Here is an 18,427-nt window from a genome sequence, read left to right on the forward strand (position 1 = left end):
TATATATCAGCAATAAAATGCATTAAGAAAGAGATACCAATGTCCAAAGTTGTATTATGTACACAAAATTGTATGGACCTATATCCCCTTCACCACAGAGCACCAGTGTGTATATAACCTACATTTCCACGTCATTCATTTGATAGAACTAATATTAGAATGAGTTTTAACAAAAAGCCACCTCAGTGAGTGAGTGTTAACTTGTAACTGAATCTCACCATGACGTCCAGTTCTGGAGCTTTTGATCGAATCGCATGATCTTCATCCTTAACAGATGAGGCAAACAAGTCCTTAAACTGCATTAGCTAAATATATATAGGGATTTTACAGACTACAAACATATTCAAGCTACAATTAAACCTAAATTACATGATTATGAATTAGTTTACCTTATAATCTTAGGTAGAGGATACAAGATCAATCATTCATTAGCCGACATAAAATGTGTGCTATCCTATTTGCCCACTAGAGGCCAGTGTTCATCAAGAAATATTGCCTTTAAATGCATCACCGACACTTTGAAGTTGATACATGATTCATCACATTTTAAACTCGAATAAAGTTAATAATCTGGAAAAAAATCCGGAAACAGAAGTAAAAACACGTGACACCAGATTATTCAAGTAAGAGTGACCATGTTTTTAATATCTTAAACATCTGTGCAACATTGTTCAAAATGTTACATCACTGCATGACCTGTAATGTTTCACAATATTTACAAAAAAATGCTGCTTACATCAAACCATTAAAAAAAAGTCCAAACAATCTCAAAATAATGGACTGACAAACTATCCCTAGCCCACATTAATGCAAAAAGAAACAAAATAAACAAGAGCAATCAAGTGCACATCATACTTCACGCAAGTCTATTTTCTGTAAAGTATATATTAGTGAGAAAATATATACTTAATTACAAGTTGAAAAAATAAAATACTGACAAGGAAATAGGGTGGTAGAGGGAACGGAGATTTAAAAGAGCAGGGGAAAAAAAACAACACACACCTCAACACGCTCACACAATCACAGGCGTGAGGAGGAAAAGAAAATAAACGCACACACCAAAAACACACACAAAAAAGAAATGCGTTGAACTCTTAACCACAAATAACATGAAACTGATATAACAGATCCAGAACAAACGGGTTCCCAACATGAGACCGGGGTTCCTGCATGTCATTGCACAAAAAGAAAATGGGTGGCGGGGGGGCTGGGCAGAATGAACTTTACCGAAAGAGCTCACGTGGTTCTCGACGCCAAACAGAACATTTGAGTCTGATATTTATCAAGTAATACTGATATTTTTGGAAGTTATTAGACTTTGCCGCTACAAATTCGAAATGTCCGTGTTCTCTTAGCGTGCACAAAGTCATCTGTCTACAAATAAGTGAGAGATCTCATCTGAGAATAAAGCACAAATGACTTTAAGGTGGTTAAAGGTGAAAACCCATTAACAAATAAAGTAAGACCTGTTGCAACTGGTTATAAGATTCAGAGTTGGGTTTTGAAGCTCTTGGTTACAAGTCAACTTAAAACCTTCACAAAAACTTGTGAGCAAATCCAAAAGTTGTGCACATTTTTAGTAGTGGTAGTGTTGTCATGTTTTAGTTGGCGAGAGGAAGAATAATCTTGAGTACCATTCGTTTATAAGGTGATCAAACATGGGATTCTTGACATAAATATAGTTAATTTCTACTAAAGAGTTCAAGTATTTAAATGGAACTTTTATCTCGGAGGGTTAGTCTGTGCTGGATACCTCAGGACACTTTAAAACATGATACTGTCGGAGTTAATGTGTAAAGGTAAAGCTACAAATAAATTACTACTTCATGGCCCTCAGGTTAGGATGCCAGAAAAGGATAATAATGTAACCCCCCCAATCAAAAAAAAAAGACAGAGTACATGTCAGAGGAAAAAGTACAGCCCAATTATTTGACGTTGTGTACACAAGAAAATCAGAGATGCAGTGTTTCTAGAACGGTTGTTCTTTGCTATTGACTGGTATATTGCACTTAGTAATTATGTAGTGAATTCAGGTTATTAGTTGATCTGGAGGAGTGTGTGTCTGTGTGTGTGTTTATCCCGATACTGTGCGTCGCTGACCATTTAGGATTCGTCGTGAAACTTCTGATAAGTTTGTTAGTGTTCACAACTGCATTTACTACCAACACAAAATCCCCTCTGCCGTTCAGATGAGCATATTCATAAATATTATGGTCTTCTCTTGAGCCGAGAAGTTTCCATGAAACAATCTGTAACAAAAACTGGTAAAGCCTCGCTGTAAGAATCAAAGTGTTAACTGTAATGCTCGCTTCTTAAATAAAAGGGAACACGACCACCTCTGTAATGAACTATGAATACATGATATTTTCACAAAAAACATACATATACACATATAAGGCTTGAGTTCTCAACTCTCGGTAGTATTATTGCCATCTAGCATATTTGTAAAGCTTAAAATAAATATGAAGTACTGTACATGAATAATTTACAACAATAAGAAAAAAGAAAGAAAATACACACAAGGCCCCTAAATGTGAGAAATGCTTCCACTGCTCTTGAGTTAGTGTTCGTTTTCATGATCTAGACTCTGAGGTCGGTTACTGTACCTAAAGCTATAGCCGTGGCGAACATGACTAGAATCATGGGAGGAACAAAATGTTAAAATTACTGTACAAACGTAAATCACAACAGTCAAATGATTCTGGGTTTTCAGAGAAGGTAAAATCCACCGTTAGAAAGGAGTTTGTGTTGCCTTTCAGGATTTAGATCATCTCAGAAAAAGAAAGAGGAGATTTGTACCGGCGTTCAAATGTAGTTGAAGGAGAAATGCTTCATATGTAATGCATCTGCACATGTAGGCCTGAGTGCAATAAGGACACAGACCGTGATATCAGGAAAACATGCGAGAACGTTGTTTAATATCGCGAGGACGATATATGACTTGCCATAAATAATCGCAGGACCACGGACAGCTCCACAGTCGGGAGCCCAGCCAGTCCAACAGTAGGGTGAATTTGGAGTCTGTATGTAATTTGTAGTTCTCAGTGATAGAAACTGGATACAAAGTTTGATTACTTTCATAATCAAAATGAGGGGGAGATTAGTCATTGTCTTGACACTGGATACAGTCATAATTGTGTGAGGTGGATTTTTCCTTCTCAGAACGACAGGTAACCAATTTTCTCTCGCCTGCCTGTCAAACTGGAACAATTCACCGGCTCCACCAGACTTTTCTTCAAATTACTATTCATTAAACCACAATATCACGATTTTCCTGTAAACGAGCAGAAGAAGATTTACCAAAGATGATCCGACGGGGGGGGGGGGGGGGGATCACTGAACACTTTCTGCTGGTAAAGTTCATTCTGTGTTTTTTTATCTTATCAGTACAAATGAGCACAACTGGAGTGAAGTGTAATAATGGAGAGAACTCATATACTCGTGCCTGCTCCACTGCTGTTCCCTTATTCCAAAAAACAAAGGGGGAAAATAATACCAAAAATGAAATAATAATTAAAAAAACAGCACGTCTTACAGTTCCTCATATAAAAGCTTTAGGCTGTATTCTTACTTATCCTATGCATGCGGCCGTATGCAACCGCACTTCTGAATAGAAACCAAGACATTGGTACACTTCTTCTGCTTTGTTTTTGTACAATAAAAGATAAAATGTGCATTAGGTACGCTTGTACATGACATTGTACAATATTTACATACATTTCTTGATAGCATGAAATTTCAGGATTATCTATATACATATTGAAAATGTATCAGAAATATTTGGACTGTCTATTTTTCTTAAATATGTAAGGTAATACTTGTAGCTTTTTTTTTGTTTATTTTACTATATTATACTAGAAAAAAATAGTTAATTCAGTGAGCAGTAGACAAATTGCAACCGTTTCTGATGTTTTTCTCAATTTCTTTCCCTCTTTTTTTTTTGCTTTCAACCAGTAAAACTGTTTCTGTGATTGGAATTTCCAGCACCTTCTGTGGTCGGTCAACGAGTTGAGTTCCTGTCATGGAGCAACGACGTACCACCGCTTGTCCATGTGTAGCACCTGTTAGAGAGCTCAGATCGCGTGAAGGCTGAACGGACAAGTCTGCCAAGGCTTTGAGGACGTTCCCCGGCCGACACATTCATTCAATGTTATCTGGATATTTTCCTCCTCTTGGGCTTCGGGAGCTTCACCTGACGATCCCTCGATGGGATCTAGAGACGGAGAGAAACGTTATGGCGGTGGCTGGACAGGTAGGTGGAGGGAAAACGCTTCTTCATGGAGATAAATATGTTTTAATAGATCCCTCTTTGAGGATCATGGAAAGTTGTAAACACTCACCGTGCCTGACATCTTGTCCAGCTCACTCATGGCCTCGTGGATAGCAGCTTCCAAGTGATTATTCAGTTTCCCCGGTCTGCTGGAAAACATTTACAATTTACACTGTAAACATTTGGGCGGACGCAAGCCAGAGGGAATGCAGGTGTTTTTTTTTTCTTTAGAACTTTTGCCATGCTGCTTCATGACATCATCTTTAAAACACCAGGTTTCTGACAGTAAAGCACCTGAAGTCAGAATCCCAACCAACACCCACTTACTGTTGTTTTGGCTTTTGTCTATAATGGGAATGGATACAATCAGGATTTACTGCTGGGTCAGCGGACTCTGCAGTAGACAGGTTCTTATCAGCTCTGGCATTAAATCAGCAGTGATAGGAACATGACACCCATGTGAATGCTCTCATTTCTTCTTCTGTGTTTTGGCAGTGGAGGCTCTGACGCTGAACCTTTTCTGGTGAGACATTATGACGTATACAGAGCTATCAGGCGTAAACAGCCTTGGACATTTGTGTACATGTTATTTTGGGAACAAAGAGCAATGGCCCTTTCTTTCTTTGCATCGTTCAAGATGCAACACTGGCAACACAGTGAGGTCAGTGAGCCTCAGCTTCCTGTGCGTTAATGACGTTGAACATGACTCACTGGGAAAAAAAGAACAGAAAGACCAACTCCTCTACTGGCGATGGCCAAGGAATCATGTAAACATTAGAGAAAACACTGTTAATCTGCTCTAGGATGCTTTGTTAAGGTGCTTGGCTAACTGGTTTACACTATATTGACGGATTTACAGTTTAGAAAAAGCCCTGTTCTAGACTGGAACATTCACAGTGTTGGAGCTGGTTTTAAAAACAGATCCTGGTTAATTTTTGTTAATGGATCTTAGTAAAATATTATTTTTTCATCATATTCTATTCAGATTTACTTACTTCAGGCCTCGTTTGGCGGCTCGGTCGAGGGCCTCCAAGTCGTGAGTTAGTGTCTTTAGCTTCTCTGGCTCTACCTGATTGGACAACAGTAAAATATTACAGTACATTCAAGGTTGCTGAACAGGAGACAGAATTCCCTTCCAAGTAAAACAACGCAGAATTTGACAGTAGTATTTCAGTTTTACATGTGTACTAGCAAATTTGGCAAAATTCTGATTTGGCTGGTAAAAGGGTGAGTTTGGAGCATTTTGGAATCCATCTGCTGTTATGGCCAGGGGGAAAAAAAGTCCTGTTTCCTTCTGACTTTTTAAACTTGCAATCAAGTCAAAATCCCTCATTTTGACTTGCTGGAAACAAGCACCACACATGGTAATCCAAGAATCTACAGAACTTGTAATGTTTCTATAGAGGGAACATTGCTGGCTGGTGAGTTGGTGCAGTCACTGAAATCTGTCGTCAATCTAAAAACTTATTTAGTAAAAAAGTTGGCTAGTAAAATGTAGACAGGTGGTCCCAAACTGATTTCTCACCTTCGCCTGCTCCCGCAGCTGCATAGCAGCGCTGTGCACTTGTTCGTCCCCGGCCAGCTTGGCAGTCCAGGGCGGGAAGCCCTTCAGCTGTCCCCAGACCAGCTCCCCCATGTTGAAGGTCCTGGATCGGTAGTGAAGCAGATCTGATGAGGGAGAGTCTGGCTGCCGCAAGTCTTCCTCACTGCTCAGGCTCTTTGTGTCTGAGGGACTAGGCGCCATACCATTGAAGTGGCCGTTGTAGTGGCTGTAGTCTTTGGCTGTGGCCAGGGGACCCTCCAGGCTCGTGGAGGAGCTGGGCGACTGGTCATCACCAGTCAGCTCCTGCCGTGGGGGACCTAGGACATCATTATAGCCGCGGGTGTTGAAATGGGGGGTGGCACCGTTGATATGGATGCAGCGTTCCACTGTCTGCTCGAGACGTTCCTTGTAGTTTACAGGAGTCCGGCTGCAGTTATTAAAGCGATATCCATCATCGTGGGCCATAGCCAGGCCATGATCGTTGGAGCTCTCACTGGGGCAGAGAGGGGCGGGAGCCAAACTGGCGGGTCGCTCCATGCACGGACTACTCCGTACTTGGGTTGAACACTCTAGAAATTCCTCGCCGCCCCAGGTGCTGTTGTTGCTGTGCGTGTCAAAACCTCCTCCGTGCTGCGTCTCCCCGTCCCACTGCCCCCTTGGAGTACCACGGCCAGGAGAACGGAAGTAATCATTGGCCTCAGGAGTGCCGTCTGGAGTCATCTTTCCAGCATCCATGTTCTTCTGACCCCGTCCTGGCCTCACCTGCCTCGGCCTGGTGTGCAGGGGTAACGCATCCCCCTCCTGGTGCCCATGCAGGACTGCACTAACTGCTTGGGGGAGGTTGACAGGCTTCCCTATAGAAGCAGTGAAGGCACTCATGGCACTTAGGGCAGGCACCGGACTCGACTGCGTGGTCCCGCTCACTGTGGTTGTTATCGTTACATGCATGCCCTTGCTGGCGGCGTCCACCACAGCTCTGTAGATGGCGTCCACCGACTCTGGGCCCCCGCCGGGCCCCCTGTCAGAGCTAGGTGTACATGGAAGCCCCTCTCCCTGGGGCTGTTGCCCATCCCCGAACTGTGGGTGCTGCAACATCCCCTGCTGTGGACACAACATCAAGGTTAAACATGATGAAAATGTTTTAAGAATTTGGAATGTCATCTGAAATGCCACTGGCAACTCATCCCACCTGGTAGTTCTGGTAGAGGCAGGCCATGGAGCCAGCGTTGACCATGTTGCCGTCTGTGTAGGGTGTGTTGTCAGAAAAGTGCTGCTGGCCCTGGTAGGCCGGATGGGAGGCCACCACCTGCTGCATGCCCTGGTGGACCTGCTGCTGGTACATCTGACCTCTGTTCACATGTGGTGGCAGGACTCCCACACCACAGCCAAGGGATGATGGGTTTCCTGCAAAAACCAAGAGGACAAAGAAGTCAAGTGGATGTCAATGCAGCCTTTTTTGTGCTACCTTTAAAATAGTAAAGCTGAAATCAAAGAGTAAAGGGACATTTGAACGTGGAAATACCAAGTGGTACATAAGGATCAGTATATTTAGCATTTCTTTAAATTGTGTTGTTTTCACGAAGCTTACATTAAGAAAAAACTGACGCTCTTCACAACTTCCGAGAAAAATAAACTCCTTAATGGAAAACATCACCCATAGTCCAAATTTGCTGAGTCACAAAGTCCCTGAAAGAATATATTTTCAATTCAAAACCAAAAAATACATCTTTGTCAATAAACCACTTTAATGCTTGTAGTACATCAATGAAATAGGACAGCAATGAGGCCATCCCTTTTCACTGAAATCATGGTTCCTCAAGAGTTGAATTTTTTTTTGTGGTGGTCAAAGTAACTTAGAATTATTAAATTATGTCATCACAACACATCAGTGCACAAATAACCTTATCTACCCATTTATCTTGTGTTTCTGTTTTTATTGTTTCTACTGCAATATTTTATATTTTATTCTATTGTATTTTATTGTATTCAAATGTACCGGCTGCTATGACGACTTAATTTCCCTTCGGGGATGAACAAAGTAATCTATCTATCTATATCTATCTAAGAGCAGATTGTGCATAATCAACGGCATTTCCACTTAGTCTTTTGCGATCAGTGCACTCTATAGTAATACATATATATAGTAATCCAGAAAAATGTTTTCACACAGGTTTTAAAAAGCTGTCGTCCAGGATATACCACTGTTCTGTCTGCTGAGCAGTTTGTTAAAATGTAAACCTTTCCACATTCACTGCGCTCACCAGAACATGAACAGCAAGGCTGAGTGAGTTCCTCTCAACAGACACATTCGCAATAAAACAAAAAAAAGTTAACAATCTGTCGCAATCCAAACTGGCCGACACACACAGCTGCTCGATGTGGAGCACAGACCTGTTGGCAGAGCACACAAGGACGGAACATGAAGGAAACACATCAAGGCCACAAATGTATCAATGGATGAGAAAGCCCAGCAGCGATGTTATGCAGACAAAGCCGACGCAGATACAAAATCTCTGAGGCCTAATGCTGTGTGTGTGTGTGTGTGTGTGTGTGTGTGTGTGTGTGTGTGAGAGTGTGTTTGTGCGTGTGTGAGCAGTGACTGGAGCAGCTGGTGCGAAGCTACGTAGCTGAAGGGCAGCTGTGTGTGTTCTCCATTTTTTTTCTCCTCTTGTCTTTCTTCCCCTCTCTCCCTCTCCTCTCCAACACTGAGAGCCATGACTCGGCCAGCCCCCTCCCCCCCTTTCCCCCTACATCCTCCACTACTGCTATGATATAGTGACGGCTGTTGCCAAGGGAGGTTGCCATGGGAACCAAGTGATGATTGGTGGTTCTGTCCGCTGCCAGGAAGCTTGTGGGGGGGGGGGGGGGAGTCGGTTGGGTTGGACGAGGGGGGGTTACGAGGGTTGGTGGTGTGATTTTTGCCTGCTGGGGGATGGGGGGCAGTCAGCTGGGTGGGGGGTTACAATGAACTTTGGAGTATTTGTTGATGGCAAGAGTGGAGTGGAGGGGGGGGGGGGGGGGGGGCGTTCAAAAGCTTGCTAGCTGTCTAGAAACAGATGGTATGAGGCTAATGCTAAGAAGCCACTGACAAGGCCACTTTCAAAGAGCTTTCAATGCTCTTACGATCCCTGGCATGTCATTCAAATTAGTTTCAAGTAGGAGACAATGCACAGAGTTACTCTGCAGCATAACATCTGCCATTTGGTGACAAAATTGTATTTTATCCCCAGAGCCTCTAAGCGCTTAATACTTATGGAATTGTGTCACCATCCTGGTCAGCTGAATGACTGAGCTGAATTGGGTTTATTTGCTGTACTGGTCATATTGGGAGGTTCTGAATAGTCTCTGGCAAACGGAAAAAATGAAAGGCCTTGCAGGTTTTAGACGACTAGATGCACAGCAGAGAAATATTTTGCTAAAATGGTCCCCTGTTCAACTTTACGATAGCTATGACACAAAGATGTTCATGACTTATGACAATTAATTGTGGAATTGAAAAATTCCACAATTATCATGTGGAATTTATCATTCCACATGATAAATTCCACATTTATCATGTGGAATGATAAATGTGGAAATTTATCATTCCACATGATAAATTTCAATTGTACTAATAATTCTAGTGAAAATTCCTGAAGGCAAACATAAAAACACGATTCCCCTACAATGGCAACTAAGCCCAGCAGCGTTAACATCCCAAAAGAGTATGAGGCTATAATGTATAAAAGCAGGCAGGTGGTCAGTTTTCTCTGTTGTGAGGAGGCTTAATAAGTGACTAGAAAACAATCAACCAATTAACATAATACACATGGTTGTTAATTCCCCGAACAAGCTGATGATGAGAGTTGGCGGTGACAAGGTAGATGGCTCCAAAAGGATTAAACGCCGGATATTTGTAGAAAAAACACCAGAAGAAGAGATTAGCAGCCACATAACAGGGAAAAATCAAATTGACAACAGAATGCAACAGGTCGCCTCACTTCCTCCTGCTGTTGTTCCTGTATGTTGGCTCAGTTATGAGAAATTATAACATGGCCATGGTTGTATTTGGGTCAGTGGCATGGAGCTCATTTTCCCCCTATGGTTTAGTTTAAATTTACTAATTAATCAATTAAAAATAGAATCTTTGGGTACAAATGTGATTTTAAATGGAATGAAACCAAAATAAATACAGTATATATACTTCAACTAACCTGGTGCATGCTTTTAAAACCAGTTTTTCTAAGAATTTAGAATTTCTCATGATGCCAACCCTTAATTGTCAATGTCCCATTTACAAACAGCATTACACACCACAATATTTATTTCATGTTTTAAACTCAAGAAGTGGATATGGACAGGCTGATGATTGTTGAGGACATCAAATAAATAATGTAAAAAACTATTTTTAATGACTTTTTCCCCATCGGCTCTACCCCCTGACCCACACTGGACCACCTGAATTTCAATGACTGGACTTTGGAGAAATACAGAAGGCACCTGGTGATAAGAGCAGGTGGCCTGCAGCAGACCTCGGTGATATCTCCATTATAAACCATATGAGGACACACAGATGCATGTTGAATACATAAACCCATCGCCCGGTCCCACAGCAAGCAGGGGAGGTGGGGGAGAAAAATAAGACCTAGGTCTTTTCAGTGCTTTCACAACAAATGCAAACATGAATGTGCCTACACACACACACACTCTCACACACACTCTCACACACTTACAGTCACACAAAGTCATTCATATGCACACAAATGAAGATAAGCGCACATACACTGTAGTACACAAGTGGCAGACATATACACAGTCATTCAAACACACACACACACACACAGGCGAAAACCCTCATCAAAGGCTTCACTCCGGTCTCTATTCAGGGTCCATCGTTACTATAGTGACCAGCTAGCAGGGAGAAGCTCTAAAGAACACCCTATCTGGGCTGCTTCCCTTAAAGCATGATGCAGATCCCATTCCCATCTTCTAACACCATTGACTCACGCCAGTATACAAATAAAACAAAGAGAAACACTGGTTGACTGACAATTAGCTGAGCTTCCAAAGATGAAGGGCCTGCTCATTAGCTCAATGATGCTGGAGCTACAGCTACACTGTCCAGGCTCGGGGCCCATCACCTAAATGGTTTGGTTCTGGTTTACTCATTACCTTAGAAACCACAGCTTCACCAGTAGCTTATCACTGAGATTGGAGGGGAAATGCATAGTCAATGTACGAATCTGGCTCCTCTGAAACTGGCACAGGAATACATTTATTGCCATTTTAAAAAGGAAAATCTGTAGCATGATGATGAGATTAGTGATAGTATTTAAGCCCTACCAGCAGACCTGATGTGCTATAGTGCTGACATCTCACCTGAATCAGAAATGCTCTGTGTACAGCCTCCATCACCCCCTCCATGTTGCATCACGACCATGTTAGTCCGCCCCATACTGTGAAGGAGATTCTGCTGTGAAGGATGAGGGCTAGGGTGGGATAGTGGCGGGGGATTGGTGTTGGGGCGTCCCAGCGGCATGCCATTAGGGCCCACTGGTCCACCACCTGGCCCCATTGGCCTACAGTTACTCATGGAGGAGGCCTGCATTTGGGCCATTATGTCAGGGTACTGGCCTGGACGTGTGCCCAGATGGCCTCCAGAGGAGTCCATGTTCCGGCAGTGCTGCATTACATCTCCTGGACTCTGCAGCCTCTGCTGAGCATGCAGATTATGCTGAGGGCCACCAGGAACCATTCCTGTGCTGTCGTTGTAGTGCAGCTGTGGAGCTCCTTGAGGACCCTGCCCTGGACCAGGGCTAAGACCTGGACGATGGCTACTCCCAGTCAAGTTATGGGAGCTCTGGCAGCTCATGGACTGGAGAAGCTGGGCCATGGAGGCGTTTGGGGGAAGGTTCCCAAGTCTGCCCACTTTTCGCAGCTGCTCAGTTGCACTGGTTCCTGGCATATGGGGTCCACCCATGCCTGATTTGTTAAGCATGTTGTAGACCATGTTGTTACTGTTCTCGTGGTTTACAGCAGCACCACCGGACGACTGCCTCCGTTTGCGCATGGGGTCCCTCTGTTGGGCCATGAGTTTGTCTCTGAGAGCTGCCCGACCACTCTGGCCCTCAGGAGAATTGAGCAGCATGGCGGAGTTTGGCGGGAGCATGGGATTTAAAGTGCTGTGTCCCTCCATGCCTCGAGGGCCGGTTAGAGAGCCAGGGTGCCCACCGCTCCCTCCACCAACCACCCCCATGCCTCCGATACCAACTCCACCACCAGCCATGCCAGTAGTGCTGTTGCCAGTAGCGCTGAGTTTGTTTTGATTTGCTAGCTGTGCTTTGGCTGCAGCTGACAAGAGACTGCTGGCGGGGAAGGAAGTGGCGTTCTGTGGGTTGAGGAGCTGGTTGAGGGGCATCCCCAGGAGACCTGGGTGGCCCTTCTGGGAAGCGCTAGGGGTTGCCAGAGAGGAGGATGATGAGGAGGAAGAGGTGGGTGAATACATGGGGTTACCATGCTGCTGGGATCCAATAGAGTTTACCATCCCAGGCAACAGCTGGGAGTCTTTGTACTGGTGGAGTGAGTCTGTTTTGTTGGTGGAGGGGCTGGAGGGCATGGCCGGTCTGGGAGATCCCATAGCGGACCTGGGGGAACGAGGAGGGACCTTCATGGGGCCACATGGGGCCTGGTGCCCAGAGGGCATTGCAAAGTTTCCATGATCAGATGAGGTGGAGGATGAGCGTGAGCGATGAGGGGAGGCCTCCATTCTCGCAATGGCAGGCCCAGTCATGTGGACAGGGGAAGTGACAGGGGAGGGGGATATGGAAGAAGCTTGACCACCCTGTTGAGTCCTCTGACCATGGCCACCATGCCCCACAGGCCCAGGCTTTGCTGTTGGTAAAGGTAAGTTGCTTGGCAAGGGAACAATGGTAGGAGGGGGTATGTTTACATTCATCATTGGTACCTGAGAGTGGATGTTAGGCTGGAAGTTTGAAGGGTTTTGGGCGTTGGTTGGAGGCTGGTTGACTTGTTTCCTGGGGATAGGGTCTAAGATGCCCAAGGGGTCTTTTTCGGAAGTCAACTGCCTTTTCTGAAGGGAACAGGAGGTTGGTATGGATGGGGTGGGTGGCACTGTATGCACAGACGGCTGTGTTTTATGGTGAAAAGCCACTCGGGACATATCCATACCCGGGGGGAAGTTGCCCCGTGGCACGTTCATGTTCATGACAGGGCTTTTGGCAGTGGCTGTTGGGGAGAGGGGCGTGCTAGTCCTCCCTGTCATGGCGCAGGATGGCTGGCTCGCAGGGGAGCCATGGAGCATCACATGGATGGAAGTTGAGCCGGGACTGCCAGCTCCTGGAAAACCACAAGGATTGTTCCTTGGAAAGCCCTCAGGGCTGCCCAGAGTGTCCGCACTTGGAGACTGTGACCCATCTCCATATAGCTTTGCACTGGAGGGAGGTGGGCTCAACATGCCTCCGTACCCAGCCCTGTATGGGGATTTGGGGCATGGCTCCCCACTGCCCAGCCTCTGTGGCCTGTTGTACCCAGAGTAGAGCTCCGGGTGCTGGGCTCCACTCATCTCCTGGGGTGAATACAGCCTGTGCTGCTGTTGTCCTGCTGCCATCATCATCTTGAAATGACTCTTGCAGTCAGGGCCAACAGCATTGGACAGGCCGTCGTGGGGTTTATTCCTTATTGCTCGTTGAGTCGTGGAATGCGCGGCAGCCACATGTGATGTACCTTGAGGAAAACAAAGCACATTTGAGTTAACACATCGGACAAAATATGTGGCAGGACAGTTAAGTCATTAACTACAGTAGCTACAAGGGCTGGGACTACTACACTAAAGTTCTTAATCTCTAAACCTGGCTGATTACTGTGTTTCTTTACTGCAGAAGCACATACAATGTTTCTGTGGATAGGAGCACCAGCCACCTGACTTACCTCACCATGTCTTACTTTGTGTGTCTGAGGGCCACCGACAAACTGAATTTGTTTATTGAGCTCAGCTGATTTGTAATGAATGTATTTATAGGTACTCGTACCTCTTCCTGGACTGGTCAGTGTCAGAGGTGGGTGCGTCACCATGCTCTTGTGCAGGGTGGCCACGGCCAGAAGCTTCCTCTTGTGAATGCAGAGTTTGGTGACATCGTCATCTGCTCTCACGTCTTCCGCTGTCCTCTGCTTGACAGCTGCCCCTGGGTCGAAGTTGAACACCTGAGGAACAAGAGGAATTATGTATGGCTTTTAAATAAATGTCAATTTTACTGAATTCTTTATTCAAGTGAAATGATCGTGAATTTAACAATAATAGTAAGCTTTTATCTGTGGTTGGAGATTATCTGAGGACTTTCAGGAATGATGTGGATCCAGGAGAGGGGGGGCATGGTTAAGTTATTGAGTTGATACTTCATGGTGCCAAAGAGCTCAATTTTGAATATCAGGTATTAAATCAGTAGATCGATTTTAAGTTTCGAAATTGTTTAGTCAACAACTGAGCATTTGGAGGAATGGAGTGGGGATAATCTTTAGGGATTGACTGTTTATATTTGCTTTATTAAAATTGATTGTTTCAACACAAACAAAAGCCTAATTTTAAGAGTAACCCGTCAGAAGTTGTATGCACTTTGGTTTGACTAGAGTCACGTGAATTCCTCCTCACGGACTATCTTTATCCTCATTCCTCCCTCTATCTCCTTCTCTCCTTACTACCTACATTCATAAATGCCAAATATAACACATGGTGAAATAGCTGGAAAAATAAAATATGTCAAGGTTAACCAGTTGAAATCTTTACAAGGCTCATGGAACATTTCTTTCATTTTTTTGAATGTTAATTTTGTAATAAAAATTGCTGAAACCTCTGCAAGCTATGTCTTCACTGACCTTTACTTCTCCTCTAAGACAAACTATTCAGGAATACCTGAAAGAGCAGGGACCAGATCCAACATATGATCCCCTGAACTAAACGAAAATCCTGTTTGACGTCATCTGCTAAAGCACTTTATTATTCCACATATTTTTTCAATGTGAACAGCTGAAGAGAGAAACCTGTTGTAAAAATGTTTTTAATCTGTTTGGGGACCTTGCTTAGCTCCAATTTTTGGATGACAGCTTTTTAATTTCATTAGCAGATTGTGACTTCCACCTTTACCTTATTAATTATGTTATATTTTGTAGAGCCAAGTTGAGAGGAAGCTGGAAAATCAACCAAACAAAATAATTGATTACCTTGTGAAGGATGAGTGGGCACTCCAGGCCACATTTGCAGGTTCCATCTGTCAGCAGGTAGGTCTTCACCTGCTCAAAGCTGGACAGCACCGAGCCACTGGGACTGCGCACACACACAAAAAAAGACACACAACAGCATTAGGCCGAGGACAAACTTCAGCTGGTGTAGCTCCAGAGCACAAAAAACCTTCTATTTTTTTAGTTGGGTTAGAAACTTCTTTGGGCTTCTTTTAAAGGCTTGCAACCATGAAATCATATAGTTATATTTGTCAAATTAACTTTTATATTTTAGCCCTATGAGAATGAAACGTTTTTTAAAAGATTAAATGTTTTGTGACCTAAAACAAAATCCTCCTGTGGAACATTTCAAACCTGCCACAGATGAAAGAACAGTCTGTACCATTGGTTGCTTCTATCGAGCAAGTGCAGCAAATGGACATTTTAGAATGTTGTGAATATGAGCAATACAAAGTGTGCTGTGACAGTACCAGGCTACGGTCACAGAAGTAGGCAGGATTCTTTCCAACACCGAAAATAAACCTGACACCAGCCGAGTGCTTTAGATCATTGTGGCTGGTAAATACACGTGCTGGTGTTCATGTGCCAAGAAGGACGACTTCAGGTCCACATCAATCTCAGTCAAAGTCCCTGATGCACCAGCTGAGTGGATTTTCTGACCGAGTGACTTTATTTATTTATTAAGGGGGAGATAGGCTGGAGAAATTTGCCAAAGTTATTTTCATATCTGTGAAAACGTGAGCAGCACTTCACTTGTTACAGGACAACGTATTGTGACAACAGCAACCTACCAAAGTTGATTATATTCTAGGATAATTGTATAATAGAAAAATGCTTTTCTATAACCATGAGTCCTCACAGTGAGCAACATCATTACATCAAAGAAACACTAAAAACACCACGTTTGTGTTGATACCCTGCAGAGGCGATCCATTAAGAGGAACCATCTGTGTGGAGAAGGTGAACAAACCTGTTGGTGCTCTGGTTTTAAAGGAATCGACAACAAAAGCAGATGTTTAGTAGTAATACATCAGATCAATTATTTATGTACTAAAGTAGTCATCTATTTTTGGCTACTCTAGAGATGAGACAGAGGCGATATTACAAGGTTTAACTCCTTTATTCTGCCAAAATGTGGATCAATCTCTGGTTCTGGCTTCTCAGATCCATCAATTTGATTATTTTCTGTTAAATAATATTGTAAATAAAGAGAGCACAATAATGTATTTACTGAAATCACTTGGCTTTCTTTGTCAAAGATTTCAAGAATATCAACAATTTAACAGAAATGAAACCTGCAAAGATTTGGTTTTGGAAATGATCAATCTATGAAGTTCTTACCTTAAGTATAAGACCCCTCTGCCACGCTCTGCCTTGCGCTGCCAGCCAATGGGGACCTGGACAGGGGCGGCCTGCCTCTCATCTCCTGCCTCACAGTCCTTTCCGCCATTCATTGCTCCACTGGATTTACGCTCAACACCTCAGAGGTATATAAATCAGACATCAACCAGTGTCTTTGCAATGCTCGTCATGTTCGTCTTCCAAAGCGATGGTGGTGGGAGGATGGAGGAGATGGGTAGGGCTGCAGGATTATGCTTTAATGTGGGACTCTGATGGGGTGGTGGATGAGCGGGTGGTCGGGTAGGGTGAGCGAGCTCACGGCAGACCCTACCCTTTGAGCTGCTTCATGGCTACAGAGCTGAATTGCCCATGGACTTCCATTACTGCCTCTTGTCATTCAGAGCCATCCAGCTGAAGAGGGGAGGATCGGGGAGTTGGAGCGCACTGTGCTTTACTAGTTTTTTTATCATTTGTCTTCTGCCGCCCAGAAATCCGTCCCTCAGTCGGACATGTAAAATATGTTCAACATATCGGCTCCCAAGCGCAGATGGGCAGTGGTATCCTCATGGTTCCTGTGAGGGCAGAACAGAAGAGCAATTAATGGTCAATGCCATCAATTTTCTGAGCAAGAGCCTAAATCGATAATTTAATCTGCTCTGAGAACATAAAGACATAAATTGTACAAAAGCCGCTTCAATTTCTGACATTACTGTTTTCATTAAAATCCAATTAGTTACATCGTCTTGCTGAAAGGAAAAAATGCAAATTGTTGTCACTACAATGAAAGATACCAAACATCTTAAATTAAAGAGGGATTCAAAGTCACAAAAAACATTGTCTAACAAAACCTCAATCTATCATTTCAGCTTCACTTTCTATTTCATATTAAACCACTTCTTATGAGATCCTGATGTTTTCACCAGTTAAAATTGTGTGGTTGGGAAAAAGGATTAACCAAACGGCAGATTAATTGATCATGAAATAATAGTTTGGGATTTTTTCTTCCAGATTTCGAATACATAAATGTAAAAACAACCAAACTTGGCCTGTTAAAAAGGGACAATCATGCATATCACGTATTGCATCCTCCGGAGACTTATCTGACAGTTGTATTATGATACAGATTGATCCACCAGCCCGGTACATGCCCCAATAATAAACCGATTAAACAGATCAGGTATCATTGGCCAATCTTTTTCATCAATGTCATTATAGACACATAATCCGGTTTTAGTGCCACGTTGAAACCAGACCTTGTGTTACCTTAAATAAAAATGATTCCAGTAAGTGATAGCTGAATGTTTCAGTAAAAAAAACTACATTATCCTATATAACTTCAAAAAAGGTTCTCTGCCTCACTGTATTCTGTGAGCCGTCAGATTCAGTGGAAACATTGAATCAACATTCACTGGATAATAAAGTGGAAGTACTGAGACGTAGTTAACTTCACTTTCACTGTGTTGTTTACTTTTTTACTTCTATGGCTTCTGCCGCTGCAGCACAGCTCCCATAGGGGGCGAAATGAGCGAAGGCAGGGTTAATGAATGTCACAGTGCAGTAACAAAATGTGTGATTAAAAACCTACAACCCCTTCAGCACTGTGGAGTCTCGGTGGTTTAGGTTTGATGGTTAATTACTATTGTTCATATTAGTGTCAGTATCACATTTGTCTGGTAATTAGTCCCTAAATCACAATTGAAATCGTATTATTGTAATTTGAATAAACTAGATTCTCAAATATCACGTTATAGTGAAATGAAAATAGCACCCATCTTTATTTCTGAACAAAACTCTGAGTATCAGCCCACAAAAATCCATATACCAGTCTGGCTGAATAGGAAATGTACAAATAAACCTAAATAAATTTACAAAAGAAACCAGGTAAACCAGGCTGAATCCAGTCTGTGAGAGATGGAGCGTCATGTAAAGCCTCCTCTCTGCTGCTGACTCATAACTGCCCTGTGAGTGGCTGAGACCAACCCCAGCGACACCACCACAGACAAGGAGAGGCGAGGAGGGCAAGGCCGTGGCACCGTGAGAAT

General features: G+C 43.4%; 1 protein-coding gene across 2 annotated transcripts; it reads right to left on the reverse strand.

Moving 5' to 3' along the window:
• Window positions 1-615: 615 nt before the first annotated feature.
• Window positions 616-18,105, reverse strand: LOC133933736 (methyl-CpG-binding domain protein 5-like). Of its 2 annotated transcripts, none has more exons than XM_062380929.1 (9): window positions 16,386-18,105; window positions 15,027-15,129; window positions 13,841-14,012; window positions 11,172-13,535; window positions 7,003-7,217; window positions 5,796-6,914; window positions 5,266-5,339; window positions 4,341-4,416; window positions 616-4,213 (listed from the first exon to the last, which is right to left on the reverse strand). In XM_062380929.1, exons 1-9 carry the CDS (start codon window positions 16,496-16,498, stop codon window positions 4,151-4,153), a joined length of 4,299 nt encoding a protein of 1,432 aa, XP_062236913.1. In that variant the 5' UTR covers window positions 16,499-18,105; the 3' UTR covers window positions 616-4,150. The 2 variants fall into 2 exon arrangements, with proteins under 2 accessions (XP_062236913.1, XP_062236912.1); XM_062380928.1 differs by having other exon boundaries at window positions 4,341-4,419.
• Window positions 18,106-18,427: the final 322 nt, after the last annotated feature.

This window comes from Platichthys flesus, chromosome 22 (assembly GCF_949316205.1).
Source record: "Platichthys flesus chromosome 22, fPlaFle2.1, whole genome shotgun sequence".
Lineage (NCBI taxonomy): Eukaryota > Metazoa > Chordata > Actinopteri > Pleuronectiformes > Pleuronectidae > Platichthys > Platichthys flesus.

What these genes read in the sequence shown, in the direction of transcription:
- LOC133933736 (XM_062380928.1), bottom strand. Translation starts at nt 16,498, where the DNA reads ATGAATGGCGGAAAGGACTGTGAGGCAGGAGATGAGAGGCAGGCCGCC. An exon ending in ACAGAGCATTTCTGATTCAG is followed by an intron (nt 7,218 to 11,171) that starts GTGAGATGTCAG and finishes TGGTTTTTGCAG; the next exon opens with GAAACCCATCATCCCTTGGC. An exon ending in GCCTCTACCAGAACTACCAG is followed by an intron (nt 6,915 to 7,002) that starts GTGGGATGAGTT and finishes TTGTGTCCACAG; the next exon opens with CAGGGGATGTTGCAGCACCC.